The sequence below is a fragment of the Saccopteryx leptura genome, chromosome 9, assembly GCF_036850995.1.
Source record: "Saccopteryx leptura isolate mSacLep1 chromosome 9, mSacLep1_pri_phased_curated, whole genome shotgun sequence".
NCBI lineage: Eukaryota > Metazoa > Chordata > Mammalia > Chiroptera > Emballonuridae > Saccopteryx > Saccopteryx leptura.
In genome coordinates this window covers 23,827,414-23,847,092 of record NC_089511.1, presented here as the reverse complement: position 1 = coordinate 23,847,092, position 19,679 = coordinate 23,827,414, and the positions used below count along the sequence as shown (strand labels likewise).

At 46.3% G+C, this 19,679-nt stretch overlaps 1 protein-coding gene and 1 non-coding gene across 3 annotated transcripts in view; both read left to right on the top strand.

Moving 5' to 3' along the window:
• Positions 1–14,677, top strand: part of DDX19A (DEAD-box helicase 19A) — a 29,601-nt gene extending 14,924 nt beyond the window's left edge. For both annotated transcript variants that reach the window (XM_066349428.1, XM_066349427.1), the window contains 7 exons: positions 2,471–2,573; positions 2,916–3,030; positions 9,884–10,061; positions 10,371–10,608; positions 12,401–12,563; positions 13,027–13,218; positions 13,645–14,677. In XM_066349428.1, the coding sequence (XP_066205525.1) occupies positions 2,535–2,573; positions 2,916–3,030; positions 9,884–10,061; positions 10,371–10,608; positions 12,401–12,563; positions 13,027–13,218; positions 13,645–13,706 (987 nt within the window). In that variant the 5' untranslated portion in view covers positions 2,471–2,534 and the 3' untranslated portion in view covers positions 13,707–14,677. The remainder of the gene's footprint in view (positions 1–2,470; positions 2,574–2,915; positions 3,031–9,883; positions 10,062–10,370; positions 10,609–12,400; positions 12,564–13,026; positions 13,219–13,644) is intronic.
• Positions 10,999–11,074, top strand: TRNAA-AGC (transfer RNA alanine (anticodon AGC)). Its single transcript has one exon. It is a non-coding gene; the product is annotated as a tRNA-Ala (tRNA).
• Positions 14,678–19,679: the final 5,002 nt, after the last annotated feature.

The window sequence follows — 19,679 nt, the reverse complement described above, 5'->3', positions numbered from 1 at the left end:
AGTGGATCCCGGTTGGGCGCATGTGGGTGTCTGTCTTACTGCCTCCCCGTTTCTTTTTTTTTTTTTTTTTTTTTTTACAGAGGCAGAGATAGACAGGGACAGACAGACAGGAGCAGAGAGAGATGAGAAGCATCAATCATCAGTTTCTCGTTGCGTGTTGCAACTTCTTAGTTGTTCATTGATTGCTTTCTCACATGTGCCTTGACCGCGGGGCTTCAGCAGACCGAGCAACCCCCTGCTGGAGCCAGCGACCTTGGGTCTAAGCTGGTGAACTCTTTGCTCAAGACAGATGAGCCCGCGCTCAAGCTGGTGACCTCGGGGTCTCGAACCTGGGTCCTCGGCATCCCAGTCCGACGTTCTATCCACTGCGCCACCGCCTGGTCAGGCACCTCCCCGTTTCTAACTTCAGAAAATACAAAAAAAAAAAAAGAAAAGAATCTAGCCTGACCGGGTAGTGGCGCAGTGGATAGAGCGTTGGATTGGGATATGGAGGACCCAGGTTCGAGACTCTCAGGTCGCCCGTTTGAGCACGGGCTCATCTTGTTTGAGCAAAAGCTCAAACTAGACCCAAAGTCACTGGCTTGAGCAAGGGGTTACTAGGTCTGCTGAAGGCCCACAGTCAAGAGACATATGAGAAAGCAATCAATGAACAACTAAGGTGTCACAATGAAAAACTGATGATTGATGCTTCTCATCTCTCTTTGTTCCTGCCTCTCTGTTCCTATATGTCCCTCTCTCTGATTCTCTCTCTGTCTCTGTTAAAAAAAAAAAAGGAATCTAAAGAGTAGTTTATAGGCCCTGGCAGGCGACTCAGTAGATAGAGCGTCGGCCTGGCCTATGGACGTCCAGGTTCAATTCCCAGTCTGGCACAGAGGAGATGGCAACCGTCTGTTTCTTCCCCTTCCTCTTCCCATTCTCTCCCTCTTCTCTTCCCGTGGCCAGTGACTCAGTTGGTTTGAGCATGACCCCGGCACTGATGATAGCTGTGTTGGAGCGCATCAGCCTCAGGCACTAAAAATAGCTCAGTACTTGAGCATTGGCCCCAAATGGAATTGCCAGGTGGATCCTGGTTGAGGCGCATGTGGGAGTCTGCCTCACTATCTCCCCTCCTCTCACCTTAAAAAGATAAAGAAAAGAGTAGTTTACATATTTTTAAACCTTAGATAAATGGTATTATGTAGCAACTATTTTTGTTCCAGTCTCATTATTTTCCTTCTGTGTGTGTGACAGAGACAGAGAGACAGACAGGGACAGACAGACAGGCAGGAAGGGAGAGATGAGAAGCATCAACTCTTCATGCGGCTCCTTAGTTGTTCATTGATTGTTCCCTCATATGTTCTTTGACCGGGGGACTATACCAGACCGAGTGACCCTTTGATCAAGCCAGCGACCCTGGGCTCAAGCCAGCGACTTTTCAGCTAGCAACCATGGGTTCATGTCTATGATCCCACGCTCAAGCCGGCGACCTAGGGGTTTTGAACCTGGGTCCTCTGCATCCCAGTCCCAATGCTCTGTCCACTGCACCACCACCTGGTCAGGCTGTTATTTCTCTCTCTCTTTTTTTTTTTTTTTGGTATTTTTCTGAAGCTGGAAACGGGGAGAGACAGTCAGACAGACTCCCGCATGTGCCCAACCGGGATCCACCCGGCACGCCCACCAGGGGTGACGCTCTGCCCACCAGGGGGCGATGCTCTGCCCCTCCAGGGTGTCGCTCTACCTCGACCAGAGCCACTCTAGCGCCTGGGGCAGAGGCCAAGGAGCCATCCCCAGCGCCTGGGCCATCTTTGCTCCAAGGGAGCCTCGCCTGCAGGAGGGGAAGAGAGAGACAGAGAGGAAGGAGGGGGTGGGGGTGGAGAAGCAAATGGGCGCTTCTCCTATGTGCCCTGGCCGGGAATCGAACCCGGGTCCCCTGCACGCCAGGCCGACACTCTACCGCTGAGCCAACCGGCCAGGGCCTATTTCTCTTTTTTAATGACAGAAATGCCACCTATTTTCATGACATTTCACATTACATGAAGTGAAATGTGAACATTGCCCTAAAGCATCTGAGTTGGTATCTTAACATTTTTCATGAAGATGGAAAAAGGGAACACACAGGAGCTGAGTCCTAGAGGCTCATTATGGCTCAGCAGAAAGTGTCCTTGGGGATTTGTCTCAGCACAAATCTTATTTTGCAGTCTTAATTTCCATGGGGCCTTTAGGATACAAAACTAGGGCACTAGCTATGATAGCGTCTAGAATGAGGATTTCTTGGTATGAATCTATCTAAAACAATCAGTATTTTCCATTATATATATAAGCAGGGTATTTTTTTTTTTTTAACAATATAGAAAAAATTTATTATTGTGCTCAATGCAGAAAACCTAGACTAAAGGGGGGAAATTTATATTCCTACTACCCAGAATAAACATTTTGACACCTTTTTTATTGTTAACCAATATTATTTTCACACCCTTCTTCCTTGGTCTAGCCCACAGAACCTGATTGCCCAGTCTCAGTCTGGTACTGGTAAAACAGCTGCCTTCGTCCTGGCCATGCTCAGCCGAGTGGAACCAGCAGAGAGATACCCCCAGGTGAGGCTAGGGAATCCTGGCATCCTGACTTGCCTGCCCTTGGAAGGGCAGCACCATCTGTTGGGGGATTGATGAGGGTGCCCCTGGAGGGTTCTGAATGTTTCCTGTGCCTCAAACTGTGGCTCAGGCAGAGCAGGACCTACGTAGAATTCATTCAGAAGCAGCCTTAAATAATAGCTTGAAGGCATCTGCCCAGCCTGCTGAAAAGTTGGCTTGGTTAAAGAGGATGTGGTTCCCGCACAGTTCTAGTGGTAATTACATCAGCATACTTGTTGCTTTAGAGCCTGTTGTCTGTTACTAAAAGGTCTCCTCAACTCATCCTTTATGATCTCTCCCTGTCAGTGCCTGTGCCTCTCCCCAACATATGAGTTGGCGCTTCAAACAGGAAAAGTGATTGAGCAGATGGGCAAATTTCACCCGGAACTAAAGCTTGCTTATGCTGTTCGAGGCAATAAATGTGAGTATAAAGGGGTGAGACCTAAGCAGTGAGCAGGGTAGGGTGGTTAGGTGTTTGAATGTTGAAGATGTGATGATGATTGTTCAACTCTCTGGTTCATTCTGACCTGAGAGCCCAAACTGCATTACTTTTAGCAAATCTATTTAATAACTTTGTAATTTGTTAATAGCTCTCTTCACTCTTAAAGTAAGATTTTGCTTTATTAGAAAAGCGCTGGGTCCTGGAGATCTTCACTGAGAAGACAGGGTTTTGAATTTGGCATCCAGAGTTCTGGAAGCTGCTTACTAGAGAGGGGTGGCAGCACTGAGGATTATAGGTAGAGGTCAGATACCTTTCTTTAAAAGTGATTAGAGGCCCTGGCCGGTTGGCTCAGCGGTGGAGCGTCGGCCTGGCGTGCAGAAGTCCCGGGTTTGATTCCCGGCCAGGGCACATAGGAGAGGCGCCCATTTGCTTCTCCACCCGCCCCCTCCTTCCTCTCTGTCTCTCTCTTCCCCTCCAGCAGCCAAGGCTCCATTGGAGCAAAGATGGCCCGGGCGCTGGGGATGGCTCCTTGGCCTCTGCCCCAGGCGCTAGAGTGGCTCTGGTCGCGACAGAGCGACGCCCCGGCGGGGCAGAGCATTGCCCCCTGATGGGCAGAGCGTCGCCCCTGGTGGGCGTGCCGGGTGGATCCCGGTCGGGCGCATGCAGGAGTCTGTCTGACTGTCTCTCCCCGTTTCCAGCTTCAAAAAAAAAAAAAAAAAAGTGAGCAGAGCTTGGCCCTGGCTGGTTGACTCAGTGATAGAGCATCGGCCTGGCGTGCAGGAGCCTCGGGTTCGATTCCCAGCCAGGGCACACAGGAGAAGCACCCATCTGCTTCTCCACCCCTCCCCCTCTCCTTCCTCTCTGTCTCTCTCTTCCCCTCCCGCAGCCAAGGCTCCATTGGAGCAGCGATTTCCCGGGCACTGAGGATGGCTCTGTGGCCTTTGCCTCAGGCGCTGGAATGGCTCTGATTACGGCAGAGTGATGCCTCAAGATGGGCAGAGCATCGCCTCCTGGTGGGCGTGCAAGGTGGATCCCGGCCGGGCACATGCGGGAGTCTGTCTGACTGCCTCCCCGTTTCCAACTTCAGAGAAATAAAAAAAAGAAAGAAAGAAAGAAAAAAAAAGTGAGCAGAGCTTTAGTTAGAGTAAACTAAGAGCATGTACAGCTCACTTGGTCTTCTTAAAATCAAAAATACTCGACACTGGCCGATTAGCTCAGTCAGTTAAGAGCGTAGTCCCAAAACAACAAGGCTGGAGGTTTGATTCTTGGTCTGGGCACACACGAAAAACAACCAAAAAATGCACGACTGAGTGGAAGAACAACTGCTTTCCTTGCCCCTCCCCTCTGTCTTCCTTCTTCTCTGTCTCTAAAAATCAATAAAAATTAAGCCCTGGCCAGATAGCTTAGTTGATTGGAGTGTCATCCCAGAGCAGAGGTTGCTGGTTCAATTTCCTGGGCAGGGCACTACAGGAGCAGCACAATGTTCCTGTCTCTCCCTGCCTCTCTCTCAAAAGAAAGGAAAAAAGAAATATCTTCCAGCAGTTCTTTCTTATATGTCTTCCACAGAATGTAATGTAGAGAATATGGTTTATAATGGGGAGGTGAGGCAGGTAGAAAGTGGGTCATTAGAAAGTTATCAGAATATAACAAACTACCCATCATTGAGAGAAAAGAAGTGCCTGACTGGTGGTGGCACAGGGGATAGAGCATCCACCCTGAGTGCCAAGGTCACAGGCCTGAGTCTGGGGTCGCCTGTTTGATCCATGGTCAAGGCACATACAGCATAAGAAGCAGTGAATAGGCCCTGGCCAGATAACTTGGATGGTTAGAGCCTCATCCAGAAACATAGAGGTTGCCAGTTCGATCCCCAGTCAGGGCACATATAGAAACTGGCTGATGTTCTGGTTTCTCTCTCCTCCTCTCCCTTCCTCTCTCTAAAAATTAATAAAATAAAATTTTTTTAAAGCAATCAGTGGGATGCACAGCTAAGTGGAGTAGTGAGTTGATACATCTCTCTCTCCTTTCCCCTCTCTCTCTCTTTCTAAAAAAGAAAAAGAAAAAAAAGGAAGCAGTCTAATGGAATAGACAAGAGGTCTGGTTGAACTGACATGTCACAAAAGAAGGAATTCAGATGGCCAGTAAACAGGAAAGACAAGTTTTATTAGTCATCAGAAAAATGTAAATTAAAACCACAATACACTTCTCAGATGGGCAAAAATGAAGAAATCTGACAACCAGTATTGGTAAAGATGCAGAACTGGAATGCTCATATACTCCCAGTGGGGAGTACACAGTACATTGTTTCAATCACTTTAGGAAACCTAGAAAAGGTTATCTAGAAAAGTTGGAGAGAGACATCCCTTTAACCCACCAGTTTATAATTGCGTAGGGCAGCAGCTCACAAAATTTTTGGTTTCCTTTTTTTTCCCCAGTGAAAGAAGGGAAGGCAGAGACAGACTCCTGCATGCACCCAGACCGGGATCCACGCGGACCCGATCCACCTGGCAAGCCTACTAGGGGGTGGTGCTCTGCCTATCTGGGGTGTTGCTTGGGGTTGCTCAGCAACTGAGCTCTTCTTAGCACCTGAGGGGTAGGCCATGGAGCCATCCTCAGCACCCGGGCCAACTCACTCCAATTGAGCCATGGCTGCAGGAGAGGAGAAGAAAGAAAGAAAGAGATGAGAGGTGGAGGGGTGGAGAAGCAAATGGTCGCTTCTCCTGTGTGCCCTGACTGGGAATTGAACCTGGGACATCCACATGCCAGGCCGACGCTTTATCACCGAGCCAACCAGCCAGGGCTACAACATTGTTTAATTGCATGCATTAATATCCCTACCAGACTCATCAGAGGAGTCTATATGTACATTGAGAAATTCTCAAATTTACACTGGCACATGAAAGTTTTTCAATATTCTAATTCTGATTTCCTTTTAAAAGCTTAATATGATGGCAGCACAGTTGATTGTGTTCATTAAAGAGACAGGCATTCTTTTTTCATTTTCAAGAAAGTGTTTCTCAAATCCCAACTTGATTTCCTATAGTTTGTCTGTCTAGTTCAGCCAGCTGACCACATAATCACAAAGCAGCTTTTCCTGGAGAAGATCATCATGCTTTGGCTTGCACCAAAGCAGTTATCCAGAAATTATTAATTAGGGTGGGCATTTTTGTGTTTACTTGATTGCTCAAACTGATGGGTACACCTGAGTGAAATATACCAGAATCCTATGACAGCACATATTTTCTCTAGATTGTTTTGTAATAACATGGGACTTCACTGCATGTGAAAGATTAATATAGTGTATTAACTATATTTAATGTATCATTAAAATTTTGTTATTGAATGACTTTAGAGAGAGGAAGAGAGAAAGAGAAACAATGATTAGTAGTTGTTCCACTTATTTATGCTTTCATTTGTTGCCCTTACGAGGATAGAACCCGCACTGTTGGTGAGTCAGGAAGTCGCTCTAAACAACTAAGCTACCTGGCCAGGGCTAATACATCCTTTTTCTTTTTTATTGGGGTGACACTGGTTAACACAATTTTATAGGTTTCAGGTACCCAATTCTATAACACACCTCTGTACATCTATTGTGTGTTCATAGAATGTATCATTTTTGAACGTTTTGATTTTGATTGATGGGCAGTGGGTTTAAGAGTTAAATGGGTTTAGCCTGACCTGTGGTGGCTCAAGTGGGTAAAGTGTCGACCTGGAATGCTGAGGTTCTCAATTCAAAACCCTGGGCTCTCCTGGTCAAGGCACATATGGAAGGTGATGCTTCCTGTTCCTCCTCCAGTCCCCCTCTCTCTCTCCTCTCTAAAATGAATAAACAAAAATCTAAAAAAAAAAAAAAAAAGAGTTACTGAGTTTAAGAGTTAATTTAAAACTTTTCTAAGGGATAGTTAATGAATTTCTACTAAAAGGCCCTTTCCCCTCAAATTCTAAAATTTTGTTTTTATATTCTTGTTCTTGTTTTTTTATTTTGTTTATTGATTTTATTTTTTATTTATTTATTTATTTATTCATTTTAGAGAGGATAGGGAGAGACAGAAAGAGAGAGAGAGAGAGAGAAGGGGGGAGGAGCTGGAAGCATCAACTCCCATATGTGCCTTGACCAGGCAAGCCCAGGGTTTCGAACTGGCGACCTCAGCATTTCCAGGTCGACGCTTTATCCACTGCGCCACCACAGGTCAGGCTGTTTATTGATTTTAGAGAGAAAGGAATGGACAAACAGAAACATCAGTCTGTTCCTGCAGACGGTACCAACCAAGCTATCGGGCCAGAGCGTATTTTATTTGTTTTTAAAATAAATAAGACATTTGTATGTTTGAAATTGAAAAGGATATATGATACTTTTATTTCTTCCAGCCAGCCACTCTTCTTCCTAAAGGCCCCCAGTACTAACTAGTTTCTCATGCCATGGTCAAATAGCTCGGTTGGTTAGAGCATCGTCCTGAAGCCCAGAAGTTGCTGGTTTGATCCCTGGTCAGGGCACATACAGGAACAGATTAATGTTCCTCTTTCTCTCTCTCTCTCCCTTCCTTTCTAAAATCAATAAATAACCAATTTCTCATGTCTTCTACCAGAGATATTCTGAAGCTATATTTAAGTGATAATTGATAATGCAGGAGTAGTCAGCGTTTTGTACCTACCGCCCACTTTTGTATCTCTGTTAGTAGTAAAATTTTCTAACCTCCCACTGGTTCCACAGTAATGGTGATTTAAAAAGTAGGGAAGTAACTTTACTTTATAAAATTTATAAAGCAGAGTTACAGCAAGTTAAAGCATATAATAATAATTACTTACCAAGTACTTTATGTTGGATTTTCACTAAGTTTGGCAGGATAAATCTTTATAAAAACAACTTACTATACTTAAATCTATCTTTTTATTTATACTTTGGTTGCTCCGCTACCACCCACCATGAAAACTGGAACGGCCACTAGTGGGCAGTAGGGACCAGGTTGACTACCACTGTGATAATGTGTGTGTATAGTGTGTGGGTGTGTAAATACGTAATGTATGTGTACGCTCACACATGCACATATATTACATGTATTATTTTTGCCCCTTTTTGTATACAAACTGAAACTATTTTTTTTATATTTAATAAAGTACTTTGGAGATTGTTCTATATCAGTTTCTAAATGGTTTTATACTTTTATTGGTGTTATCCATTGGGTATGTCATAGTTTCCTTAATTAGTTGATTTTTTAAAATGGAATTTTGGAGAGAGGAGAGTGAGAAAGAAGGGGGAGAAGCTGGAAGCATCTGTTTGTAATAGTTGCTTCCTATATGTGCCTTGACCAGGCAAGCCCAGGGATTTGAACGGCGTCCTCAGCATTCCAGGTTGGCACTTGATCCACTGTGCTGTCACAGGTCAGGCTAATTAAATTTTTTTTTACAGTTTTTTTTTTAAAGACTTTATTTATTTTAGAGAGGAGAGAGAGAAAGAGAGAGAGAGAGAGGGAGAGAGAAAGAAGGGGGGAGGAGCAGGAAGCATCGACTCCCATATGTGCCTTGACCAGGAGAGTCCAGGGTTTTGAACCGACAACCTAACTGTTCCAGGTCGACACTTTATCCGCTGTGCCACCACAGGTCAGGCTAACTAGTTAATTTTTGATGAATGTATCTCCTTGCTATAATATGTAATTTTAGGCATATTAATGAATATACAGGATTAATTCCTAATAGTGGAAATATTGGTCAAAAGCTACATGCATTAGTCATTTTGGTAGATGGCTCTATTAGTTTCAATTCACATCAGCTATAGTTTGAGAATAATGTGTTTTTTATTTATTTAAAAATTTCTTTTAAAGATTTTATTTATTTTGGAGAGGAGAGAGAGAGAGAGAGAAGGGGGGGAGCAGGAAGCATCAATTCCCACATGTGCCTTGACCAGGCAAGCCCAGAGTTTTGAACCAGCGACCTCAGCGTTCTATGTCTGCTTTATCTGCTGTGCCACCACAGGTCAGATTAATGGGGGTTTTTTCTGTTTTTTTGGGTTTTTTGTATTTTTCTGAAGTTGGAAATGGGGAGGCAGTCAGACAGACTCCCGCATGTGCCTGACCGGGATCCACCCGGCATGCCCACCAGGGGGCGATTCTCTCCCCATCTGGGGCGTCGCTCTGCTGCAATCAGAGCCATTCTAGTGCCTGAGGCAGAGGCCATGGAGCCATCCTCAGCACCCGGGCCAACTTTTGCTCCAATGGAGCCTTGGCTGCGGGAGGGGAAGAGAGAGACAGAGAGGAAGGAGAGGGGGAGGGGTGGAAAAGCAGATGGGCACTTCTTCTGTGTGCCCTGGCCGGGAATCGAACCCAGGACTTCTGCACGCCAGGCCGACGCTCTACCACTGAGCAAACCGGCCAGGGCTCATGTGTTTTTTAAATCAAAGAATTTGTACTTAGGGAAATTGTCTACAAAATTAGACTTTTTAACAAAGCAAAATAATAATAATAATAAATCACTGGGCTGGGATCCTGGGATGAAAAATTACCAATTTGGGAGGAAATCAGTGAACCATGAGCGAATGAATGGTGTGAAAAGAATAAGAGTAATGCTAAAGAGCAAGAGTTGGATGATGTTGAATTATAGGAGAGGGTAGGAAAGGGTTACACTTACTGAGGCTTCACTGTGAGGATTTAACCCTGAGCACATGCAGTGAAGTAGCTGTCATTATGTGCACTTTACAACAGAAGAACCAAAGACTTGGAAAACACTCCTGCATGTTTTGATATCTGGATTTAACTTGTTCTACTAGTTCATGGGCAAGGCTTTGATTTCCAAAGCTGGTTTTGCCATGGAAATACCCACAGAACACATCTTGTCTCCACAGTGGACAGAGGTCAGAAGATCAGTGAGCACATTGTCATTGGCACCCCTGGGACTGTCTTAGACTGGTGTGCCAAGCTCAAGTTCATTGACCCCAAGAAGATCAAGGTGTTTGTTCTAGATGAGGCTGACGTGATGATAGCTACTCAGGGCTACCAAGATCAGAGCATCCGCATCCAAAGGTAGGACTCTGGATCCGTCAGGAACTTCTCAGCCTCCTGAGCTACAAGTAAAAATCTTCTTCTCTGTGTCTCCTCCTGTTCGAGTCGACTCTTCTTCTTTTTCCGGCTGGGTTCTTTGCCTCAGATCCTTCAGAAGCATGTGTTGATGGGCCACTGCCCATGTGCGCTCCGGCATCTTCCCCACAGTGCTCCTCTGCCTTTGCCACCTTCCTGGGGATGCAGACCATCCAAGCCTGGGGAGGCTGTGCTTCTCTTCTTTGTTCCAGGGAAGAACTCAGTCATGCCAAATACCTGGGCCTTCCCTTGCAGGATGCTGCCCAGGAACTGCCAGATGCTGCTTTTCTCTGCCACCTTTGAAGACTCTGTATGGAAATTTGCCCAGAAAGTGGTCCCAGACCCAAACATTATCAAACTGAAGCGTGAGGAGGAGACATTGGACACCATCAAGCAGTATTACGTCCTGTGCAATAACAGAGACGAGAAGTTCCAGGCCTTGTGTAACCTCTACGGGGCCATCACCATTGCTCAAGCCATGATCTTCTGCCATGTGAGTAGCAGCAGCAGGCCTGCCGGGGCGGGAGCTCCATGGGAAGGTGTTGTCCAGCCCCCTCCCTCTCAGCCAGCTCCACCTTAGTGCTGGGAGGACCAGGTTTCCTCTGTGTGGCCAGGTAGGAAACGGTTTGTGAAGATGTAAGAGACAGTATCTCTTTAGTGTCCTGAGGTATACAAAGCATTAGCATTGAGCACTTTGTTTTTTATATTATTCGTATGTGATATATGCATTAGAAAAACCCAGGATAATTAACTGATATTTGTAAGAAATTAAACAAGATGTTTGGTTACAAAGTTAATATAAAATACCCTATTTTTGACTCCATAAGACGCACCTGACCATAAGATGCACCTAGGGTTTTAAGGAGGAAAATAAGAAAAAAAGGCCCTGGCCGGTTGGCTCAGTGGTAGAGCGTCGGCCTAGCATGCGGAGGACCCGGGTTCAATTCCCGGCCAGGGCACACAGGAGAAGCGCCCATTTGCTTCTCCACCCCTCCGCCGCGCCTTCCTCTCTGTCTCTCTCTTCCCCTCCCGCAGCCAAGGCTCCGTTGGAGCAAAGATGGCCCGGGCGCTGGGGATGGCTCTGTGGCCTCTGCCTCAGGCGCTAGAGTGGCTCTGGTTGCAACATGGTGACGCCCAGGATGGGCAGAGCATTGCCCCCTGGTGGGCAGAGCGTCGCCCCATGGTGGGCGTGCCGGGTGGATCCCGGTCGGGCGCATGCGGGAGTCTGTCTGACTGTCTCTCCCTGTTTCCAGCTTCAGAAAAATGCAAAAAAAAAAAAAAATCCTGAACCAAATGGTCTGTTAAAATATTTAATAAAATATACCCCAATAACATTTCAACAATGTAAACTCAACAGCAGTAATAACAACCATTAGCACTGTTATTAACAAATGAGGACTTTTTTTTTTTTTTTTTTTACACAGAGACAGAGTCAGAGAGAGGGATGGACAGGGACAAACAGACAGGAACGGAGAGAGATAAGAAGCATCAATCATCAGTTTTTTGTTGCAACACCTTAGTTGTTCATTGATTGCTTTTTCATATGTGCCTTGACCACTGGCCTTCAGCAGACCCAGTAACCCCTTGCTTGAGCCAGCGACCTTGGGTCCAAGCTGGTGAGCTTTGCTCAAACCAGATGAGCCTGCTCTCAAGGTGGCTCATGTCTCTTGAAACTCCTTTAATCTAGAATAGTTTTCTCATCTTTCATGACATGGACATCTTAAAGAATCTAGACTAGTAAGTACAAGTTCTTAGATTTTCCCCATCTTGTGTTTATTTTTGAGAGACAGATAGGAAGGGAGGGAGATGAGAAGCATCAGCTCTAGTTGCGCCATTTTAGTTGTTCATTGATTGCTTCTCATAAAAGTCTTGACCCAGGGGCTCAAGCTGAACTAGTGACCTCTTGCTCAAACCAGTAACCTTTGGTTTCAAGCCAGTGACCTTGGGATCACATTGATGATCCTACACTCAAGCCTACGACCCTGCACTCAATCTGGTGAACCTGCACTTTAGCCAGCAACCTTGGGGTTTCGAACCTAGGACCTCAGTGTTCCAGGTCGATGCTCTATCCACTGTGCAAGCACTGGTCAGGCCCCTTTCTGATTATTTTTAGGTTAAATATTTTTCTAAGATTACTACCCAGGTGACATAATAACTTCCTGGTACACCATCATGTTAACAATTTTAGAAAATTTAACCCTTAGCTGCTAAGTTTCAGGTAGAGTCTTCCAGATCAAAAATTTTCTCTCAGGGACCTTCATTTCTTAAATGTTTTCTTGTTTCAGACCCGCAAAACGGCCAGTTGGCTGGCAGCAGAGCTCTCAAAAGAAGGCCACCAGGTGGCTCTGCTGAGTGGTGAGATGATGGTGGAGCAGAGAGCTGCGGTGATTGATCGCTTCCGAGAGGGCAAAGAGAAGGTTCTGGTGACCACCAACGTGTGTGCCCGTGGTGAGCAGACAACTTGTCCAGACTCGGGGTAGCGAGAGAAATCCTCATATATGACAAACTCAGAGGTTCAGGAGAGACCGGGTGGGGGTGGGGTGACATTCTTTTCTAGGAGAGACTAGATTCTCTCGGCAGATAAGTACTTTCACAGAAGTCTGGAGTCCTGACTTGGTGGAAGGAAACATACAGGAACTGACTGGTTTAGAATGGCACCTACTCTCCTTGGACATTGCTGAACTCCCATATGAGCCTTGACTGGGCAAGCCCAGGGTTTCGAACACTGACTTCATAAATTCGTTAGCACCTATAGAACTCCTCTGGGTTCTGTTAGGTGCCTCTTGTCCCTGAATTCCAGAGCGGGCCCACCCAGACTCCTCCCACCCAAAGCTGGTGTATGTGGCCTGTGGGCGAGCAACAGTGATTTCTGTCTCCCGTCCTTACTGTCCTCCACCTCTCCTTCCTGCAGGTATCGATGTAGAACAGGTGTCTGTTGTCATCAACTTTGACCTTCCCATGGACAAGGATGGGAACCCGGACAATGAGACCTACCTGCACCGGATCTGGCGCACTGGCCGCTTTGGCAAGAGGGGCCTGGCAGTGAACATGGTCGACAGCAAGCACAGCATGAACATCCTCAACAGAATCCAGGAGCATTTTAGTGAGTCCCTGGGGGTGTCCTCTGCCGGGCCCTTTCCTTACGGGGGCAGACCCGGGGGCTGAGAGAAGGATAGGTTTTCCAAGGCCCTAGAGAGGCTTTGTGTCTGTCCACCTTCCCCTCCTTCCCTACAATATGGAAGTTCTCAAAGAGCACACCTGGAGGGTTCAGTGTCAGGGACTCGAATGACAGTTCCCCCTTGGCCAGGCCTTGGGGCCTCTGGCCGTGCTGGTGCTGTCAGTGTCCCTTTCTCAGGCACCAGAAGCCTTTGGGGTTAAAGGAAGGATGGATGTGGCCAAAGGGAGGGCTCCTTCCCAGCCAGGGCGGAGACCTGTGTGTTTCCTCTCCCTGCCCTGCTGCCCCTTCCCTGGGTGTGTGTCTCCATGGTAACCTCATGTTGATCTCTCCTTGAATCTTTTTCTCCCTCAGATAAGAAAATAGAGAGACTGGACACGGATGATTTGGACGAGATTGAGAAAATAGCTAACTGAGTGGCTCCACCGTTCCCTGCACAGAACTGGTGCTTTCACAGCACCGGCCTGGATAGTCACCAAAAGACGAAGGCACGAATAGAGAGAACTACCTACCTCACTTTAAATAACATTAGGACTTGACAAAAATTATGCAAATGATTAGGGAAAGGTAGAAGGAAAATTTTGCATTTTGGAAAATTAAGTCCTTTCCCCCCATTTTTATAATAACCTGGTCACTATTGGTAATTGCTGGTCCCAGGATCTTGAAACTTCCTGTTTTCTGGCTAGGGGTGTTGGGACCAGCCTCCAGCCCCTGAAGAAATGGTACAGGTGGAGTGTGGGTGAGGCCCATCGCATGGATGGAGTGAGGGGAATGGCAGCAGAGAGGCTTGTGAGCTGTCCCCCACCCTGTCCCTGTCGGAGACCAGTCCCCAATGTCTCCTGCCCTTAGGGCCATCTTCCTGCTCCTTAAAATCTAGAGATGTTCCAAATAATCCCTTTAACTTCTGTTCTCTGTACCAGAGGATATCTCTGTTTCTCCCTGGGCGAGCATCTTGGCTACTTTTGTAAACCTCAGATTGGGGGAGAAACAGAGAAGTCAGTGAATCTTCAGTGGGATTTGTCTGGCAAGGGTACATGACACCTTTGAGGATCCAGGCCTGACTTCTCCACTCTCAGTTGCTGTCTGCTTAGGCACTTGGTAGTCAGTCATGGCATCCAAGAGACACCAGGCAATGTTCTGACACATGCCCAGCCTAATGAATTGGTTCTTATCCCTGGTGTGTCACATTATGCCTGGAGGTGAGCAGCACAGTTTGGAAAGGAAGTTAATGACCAAGTAAAAACTTGGCTATGCTGTTCATCTGTAATAGTGGACTTATTGATTACTTTAATTCATACTTTGTATGGGTATGGACAGATAAATTAGAGTTATGCCCATCATTCATTATGTTCAGAAATTATAAAATAATTATGAAACATTTTACTAAGCTTGATTTGTACTTATTTGTATTTTTCTGGTTATTAGACTAATATGTACTCATTAAAAAATATATTTGGGTGTGTACCTAGATATAAGTGCAAGTCCTCTCCATCCCCACTTCTCTGGGGTCACCATTGCCAGTAGCTTGGTGAACATTCAACATACTGCCTTCTCTTTGTATATATGAACGTACTTTGCTTTTGAGAAATGTAAACATTCTAGCCTGACTAGTGGTAGTGCAGTGGATAGACTGTCAACTTGGGATGCTGAGGACCCAGGTTTGAAACTCCAAAGTCGCCGGCTTGAGTGTGGGATCATGTCTATCATGGTCACTGGCTTGAGCCCAAAGATTGCTGGCTTGAAGGCCATGGTCACTGGCTTGAGCAAGGGGTCACTGGCTCAGCTGGAGCCCCCGCACCTGCAGTCAAGGCATGTATGAGAAGCAATCAATGAACAATTAAAAGTAACGCAACTACATGTTGATACTTCTCATCTCTGTCCCTGCCTGCCTGCCTGTCTCTCTCTGTCTCACTAAAAAAAAATTTTTAAATATGAATTTTATGCACACTCTTATGCTACCTGCCATTCACTTAACCAGCGTAGTTTGGACATGTGACATGTTCCGCACACATAGCACTATCTCACTTTTGACAATGGCATCATTCCAGCATGTGGCCAACCAACCATTTATTTCATGGGTCCTCTAGTGATGATCATATGGAGGTTTCCACTGTGTTGTGTTGCCACGATGCCACATGAATATCCTCTCATCTCTGTGCCCTGCTGAGACTCACTCTATGATGTATTCCTGCAATTAGAGTTGTTATGTCAAAAACTGGGGACATTTAGCCCTGGCCGGTTGGCTTAGCGGTAGAGCGTCGGCCTAGCGTGCGGAAGACCCGGGTTCGATTCCCGGCCAGGGCACATAGGAGAAACGCCCATTTGCTTCTCCACCCCTCCGCTACACCTTCCTCTGTCTCTCTCTTCCCCTCCCGCAGCCAAGGCTCCATTGGAGCAAAGATGGCCCGGGCGCTGGGGATGGCTCTGTGGCCTCTGCCCCAGGCGCTAGAGTGGCTCTGGTCGCAACATGGCGACGCCCAGGATGGGCAGAGCATCGCCCCATGGTGGGCAGAGCGTCGCCCCATGGTGGGCGTGCTGGGTGGATCCTGGTTGGGCGCATGCGGGAGTCTGTCTGACTGTCTCTCCGTTTCCAGCTTCAGAAAAATGCAAAAAAAAAAAAAAACCCCAAAAAAACTGGGGACATTTAAACTTATTACATTGCTAACTTAGTTTGCTGAAAGGTTTTTACCAATTTATGTTATTGCAATGGTATAAAAGTGGTATCTATTTTCTTATTTGCTTACTAACCTTGTACGTTACTAATTTTTAAAACTTTACTAGTCTGAACAGCAAAAATATATTACATCATTGCTTCTGTATTTAGTGAGGCTTGGCAAATTTTCAGTTTATTGGGTATTTATATTTTCTGTTGGGGTACTACCCATTCTTGTCTCACCATTTTGCTGTTGAATTGTCAATTTTAAGCCACCTTTCTTTTTTTTTTTTTTTTCATTTTTCTGAAGCTGGAAACAGGGAGAGACAGTCTGACGGATCCACCCGGCACGCCCACCAGGGGCAACGCTCTGCCCACCAGGGGGCGATGCTCTGCCCATCCTGGGCGTCACCATGTTGCGACCAGAGCCACTCTAGCGCCTGAGGCAGAGGCCACAGAGCCATCCCCAGCGCCCGGGCCATCTTTGCTCCAATGGAGCCTCGGCTGCGGGAGGGGAAGAGAGAGACAGAGAGGAAAGCGCGGCGGAGGGGTGGAGAAGCAAATGGGCGCTTCTCCTGTGTGCCCTGGCCGGGAATTGAACCCGGGTCCTCCGCACGCTAGGCCGACGCTCTACCGCTGAGCCAGCCGGCCAGGGCCTCACCTTTCTATTTTAGGGAAATTAAACTGTGTCTTGAGTGGTAGGTATTTTCCTAGTTTGTCTTTAGAGATTCATATTTTCTTACTACTACACAAAAGTTTAATTTCAGTGTTACATTTCAAGAAATTTGGATTTTATGTCATGGCTCTAAAAGCTTTCCTTATGCTAGTATTATAAATTATTTACTGTTTCCCACGGTGGCAGTTCTAGGGCAGTAAATTTTCTAAATTCTTAGAGGCCTTAAAACGTTTTGCTCTGCTCATTGGCTGTAAGTGAAGGTGAACGGTGACAAGGCTGTAGGTTGTGGGCTGGAGCCATGGGACTGAGTGAATGGGGGAGACATGAGTGAAAGTGAAAGACGGGAGTGTGTAGGTTAAGCCGGGTCCAGTAGAGAGGGACTGTGCAGGTGCATGTGTGATGGGCAGATGCGAGCCACAGCTGGAGTTGGAAGCAGAGGTTCTGAAAAGAAAGCTGTGGTTCAAAGGGGAGCAGCTTCCAGAAAGGCAGGGGACCACGTGAAATTGGTGGATGCTCCTAAAGAGAGAAGCTGGGCAGGGGATGTATGTGGGGGAAGGGCAATGGAGTGCCAGTATTCCAGTTAAATGATTCCCACCTGACCCCAGAACAACTGTGATACGGAAAACAAAGCACCATCTGAGCCAAAAACAAGATAAATATTCTGCGGACTAGCAATGGGGCAAAAATGCAAAGTGGTGAGCATGGCTGAAGCTGAAAGCTTGTTGGGCTCCAGTCCAGAAACGGAGTAGCTACAGGCTGTTAGGGCCTGTGGAGTGCAGGGGGCTGGAAGCAAGCTGGGCTTGCTGCAGGGAGGTAGCTGCATGTCCTAATAGGTGTGAGGTGATACTGTGTGATTCTTATTTCCACGATGACTAGTGGTGTTGAGCACCTATTTGTGTACCTGTTGACTATTTGAATTTTTTTTTTTTAGAAAAAGGGCTTTTCAGATCCTCTGCCCATATTTAAATTGAAAAGTTTTTATGCTATTGAGTTGTAGGAATTCCTTATATATTTTGGATATTAACCCTTAACAGATGTATGATTTGCAAATGTTTTTCTCTCATTCCATAGATTGCCTTTTCATTTTATTGTTTCTTTTGCTATGTAGAAACTTGTTAATTTGATAGTCCCACTCGTTTATTTTTGGTTTTGTTGCTTGTGCACATCCATAAAATCATTGCCAGATTTTTCTTCTAGGAGTATTGTGGCATCAGGTCTTATTTTTACATCTTTAATCCATTTGGAGTTAATTTTTGTAAGATGGGGTCCAGTTTCATACTTTTGCATGTGAATTTAGAATTACGTACCATATGATTCAACAATTCCACTTTTAGTACATGTCCAAGGAAATTAAATCACCATCAAAGAGGAATCTGTACACTTATGTTCACCCAGCATTATTTACAACAGATAAAACATGGAAACAGCCCTGGCCGGTTTGCTCAGTGGTAGAGCGTCGGCCTGGTGTGCAGGAGTCCTGGGTTCGATCCCCAGCCAGGGCACACAGGAGAAGCGCCTATCTGCTTCTCCACCTGTCCCCCTCTCCTTCCTCTCTGTCTCTCGCATCCCCTCCCACAGCCAAGGCTCCACTGGAGCAAATTTTGCCCGGGCACTGAGGATGGCTCTGTGGCCTCTGCCTCAGGCGCTAGAATGGCTCTGATTGCGGCAGAGCGACGCCCCAAGATGGGCAGAGCATCGCCCCCTGGTGGGCATGCCGGGTGGATCCCGGTCGGGCGCATGCAGGAGTCTGTCTGACTGCCTCCCCGTTTCCAGCTTCAGAAAAATACCAAATAAACAAAACAAAACAAAAACATGGAAACAACCTAAGTGTCTAGCAATGAATGAAGAAAATATGTGTGTATATGTATATATGTGTGTACATACACACAATGAAATATTTTTTTTTAGTTTTTTTTTATTTTTTATTCATTTTAGAGAGGAGGGAAAGGGAGAGAGACACAGAGGGAGAGACAGACAGAAAGAGAAGGTGGGGAGGAACTGGAAGCATCAACTCCCATATGTGCCTTGACCAGGCAAGCCTGGGGTTTCGAACCGGCGACCTCAGCATTCCCAGGTCGACGCTTCATCCACTGCGCCACCACAGGTAAGGCCCACACAATGAAATATTCAGCTATAAAAAAAGGAAATCCTGGCCCTGGCCGGTTGGCTCAGCGGTAGAGCATCGGCCTGGCGTGCGGGGGACCCGAGTTCGATTCCCGGCCAGGGCACATAGGAGAAGCGCCCATTTGCTTCTCCACCCCACCCCCCTCCTTCCTCTCTGTCTCTCTCTTACCCTCCCGCAGCCAAGGCTCCATTGGAGCAAAGATGGCCCGGGCGCTGGGGATAGCTCCTTGGCCGCTGCCCCAGGCACTAGAGTGGCTCTGGTCTCGGCAGAGCGACGCCCCGGAAGGGCAGAGCATCGCCTCCTGGTGGGCAGAGCGTGGCCCCTGGTGGGCGTGCCGGGTGGATCCTGGTCGTGCGCATGCGGGAGTCTGTCTTGACTGTCTCTCCCCGTTTCCTGCTTCAGAAAAATACAAAAAAAAAAAAAAAAAAAAAGGAAATCCTGCCATTTGTGATAACATGGATTGACCTTAAGGGCATTATGCTAAGTGAAATAAATCAGAGAAAGACAAATATGTCTGATCTCACTTATATGTGGAATCTAAAAAAACAAACTCCTAGAAAGCAGATTGATGGTGGCAGAGGCAGGGAGATTGGGTGGGGTGGATGAAGGTGATCAAAAGGAACAAACTTCCAGTCATAAAATAAATGAGTTCTGGGGATGTAATCTACAGCATGATAACTATAATTAACATTGTATCATATTTGAAAGTTGCTAAGAGTAGATTTTAAAAGTTTTCATCACACAAAAATTTTTATGAGGTGATGGGAGTGATAACCTTATTGTAGGTTATTTTGTAATGTACAAATATAAGATCACTATGTAGTACACCTTATATATTTGCACAACATTAAATGTCAATTATATTTGGCATTTATATTTCATAAAGCTGGAAAAATGAATAAATAAAATTCTAGCTTTTTAGTTCTCCCATATAG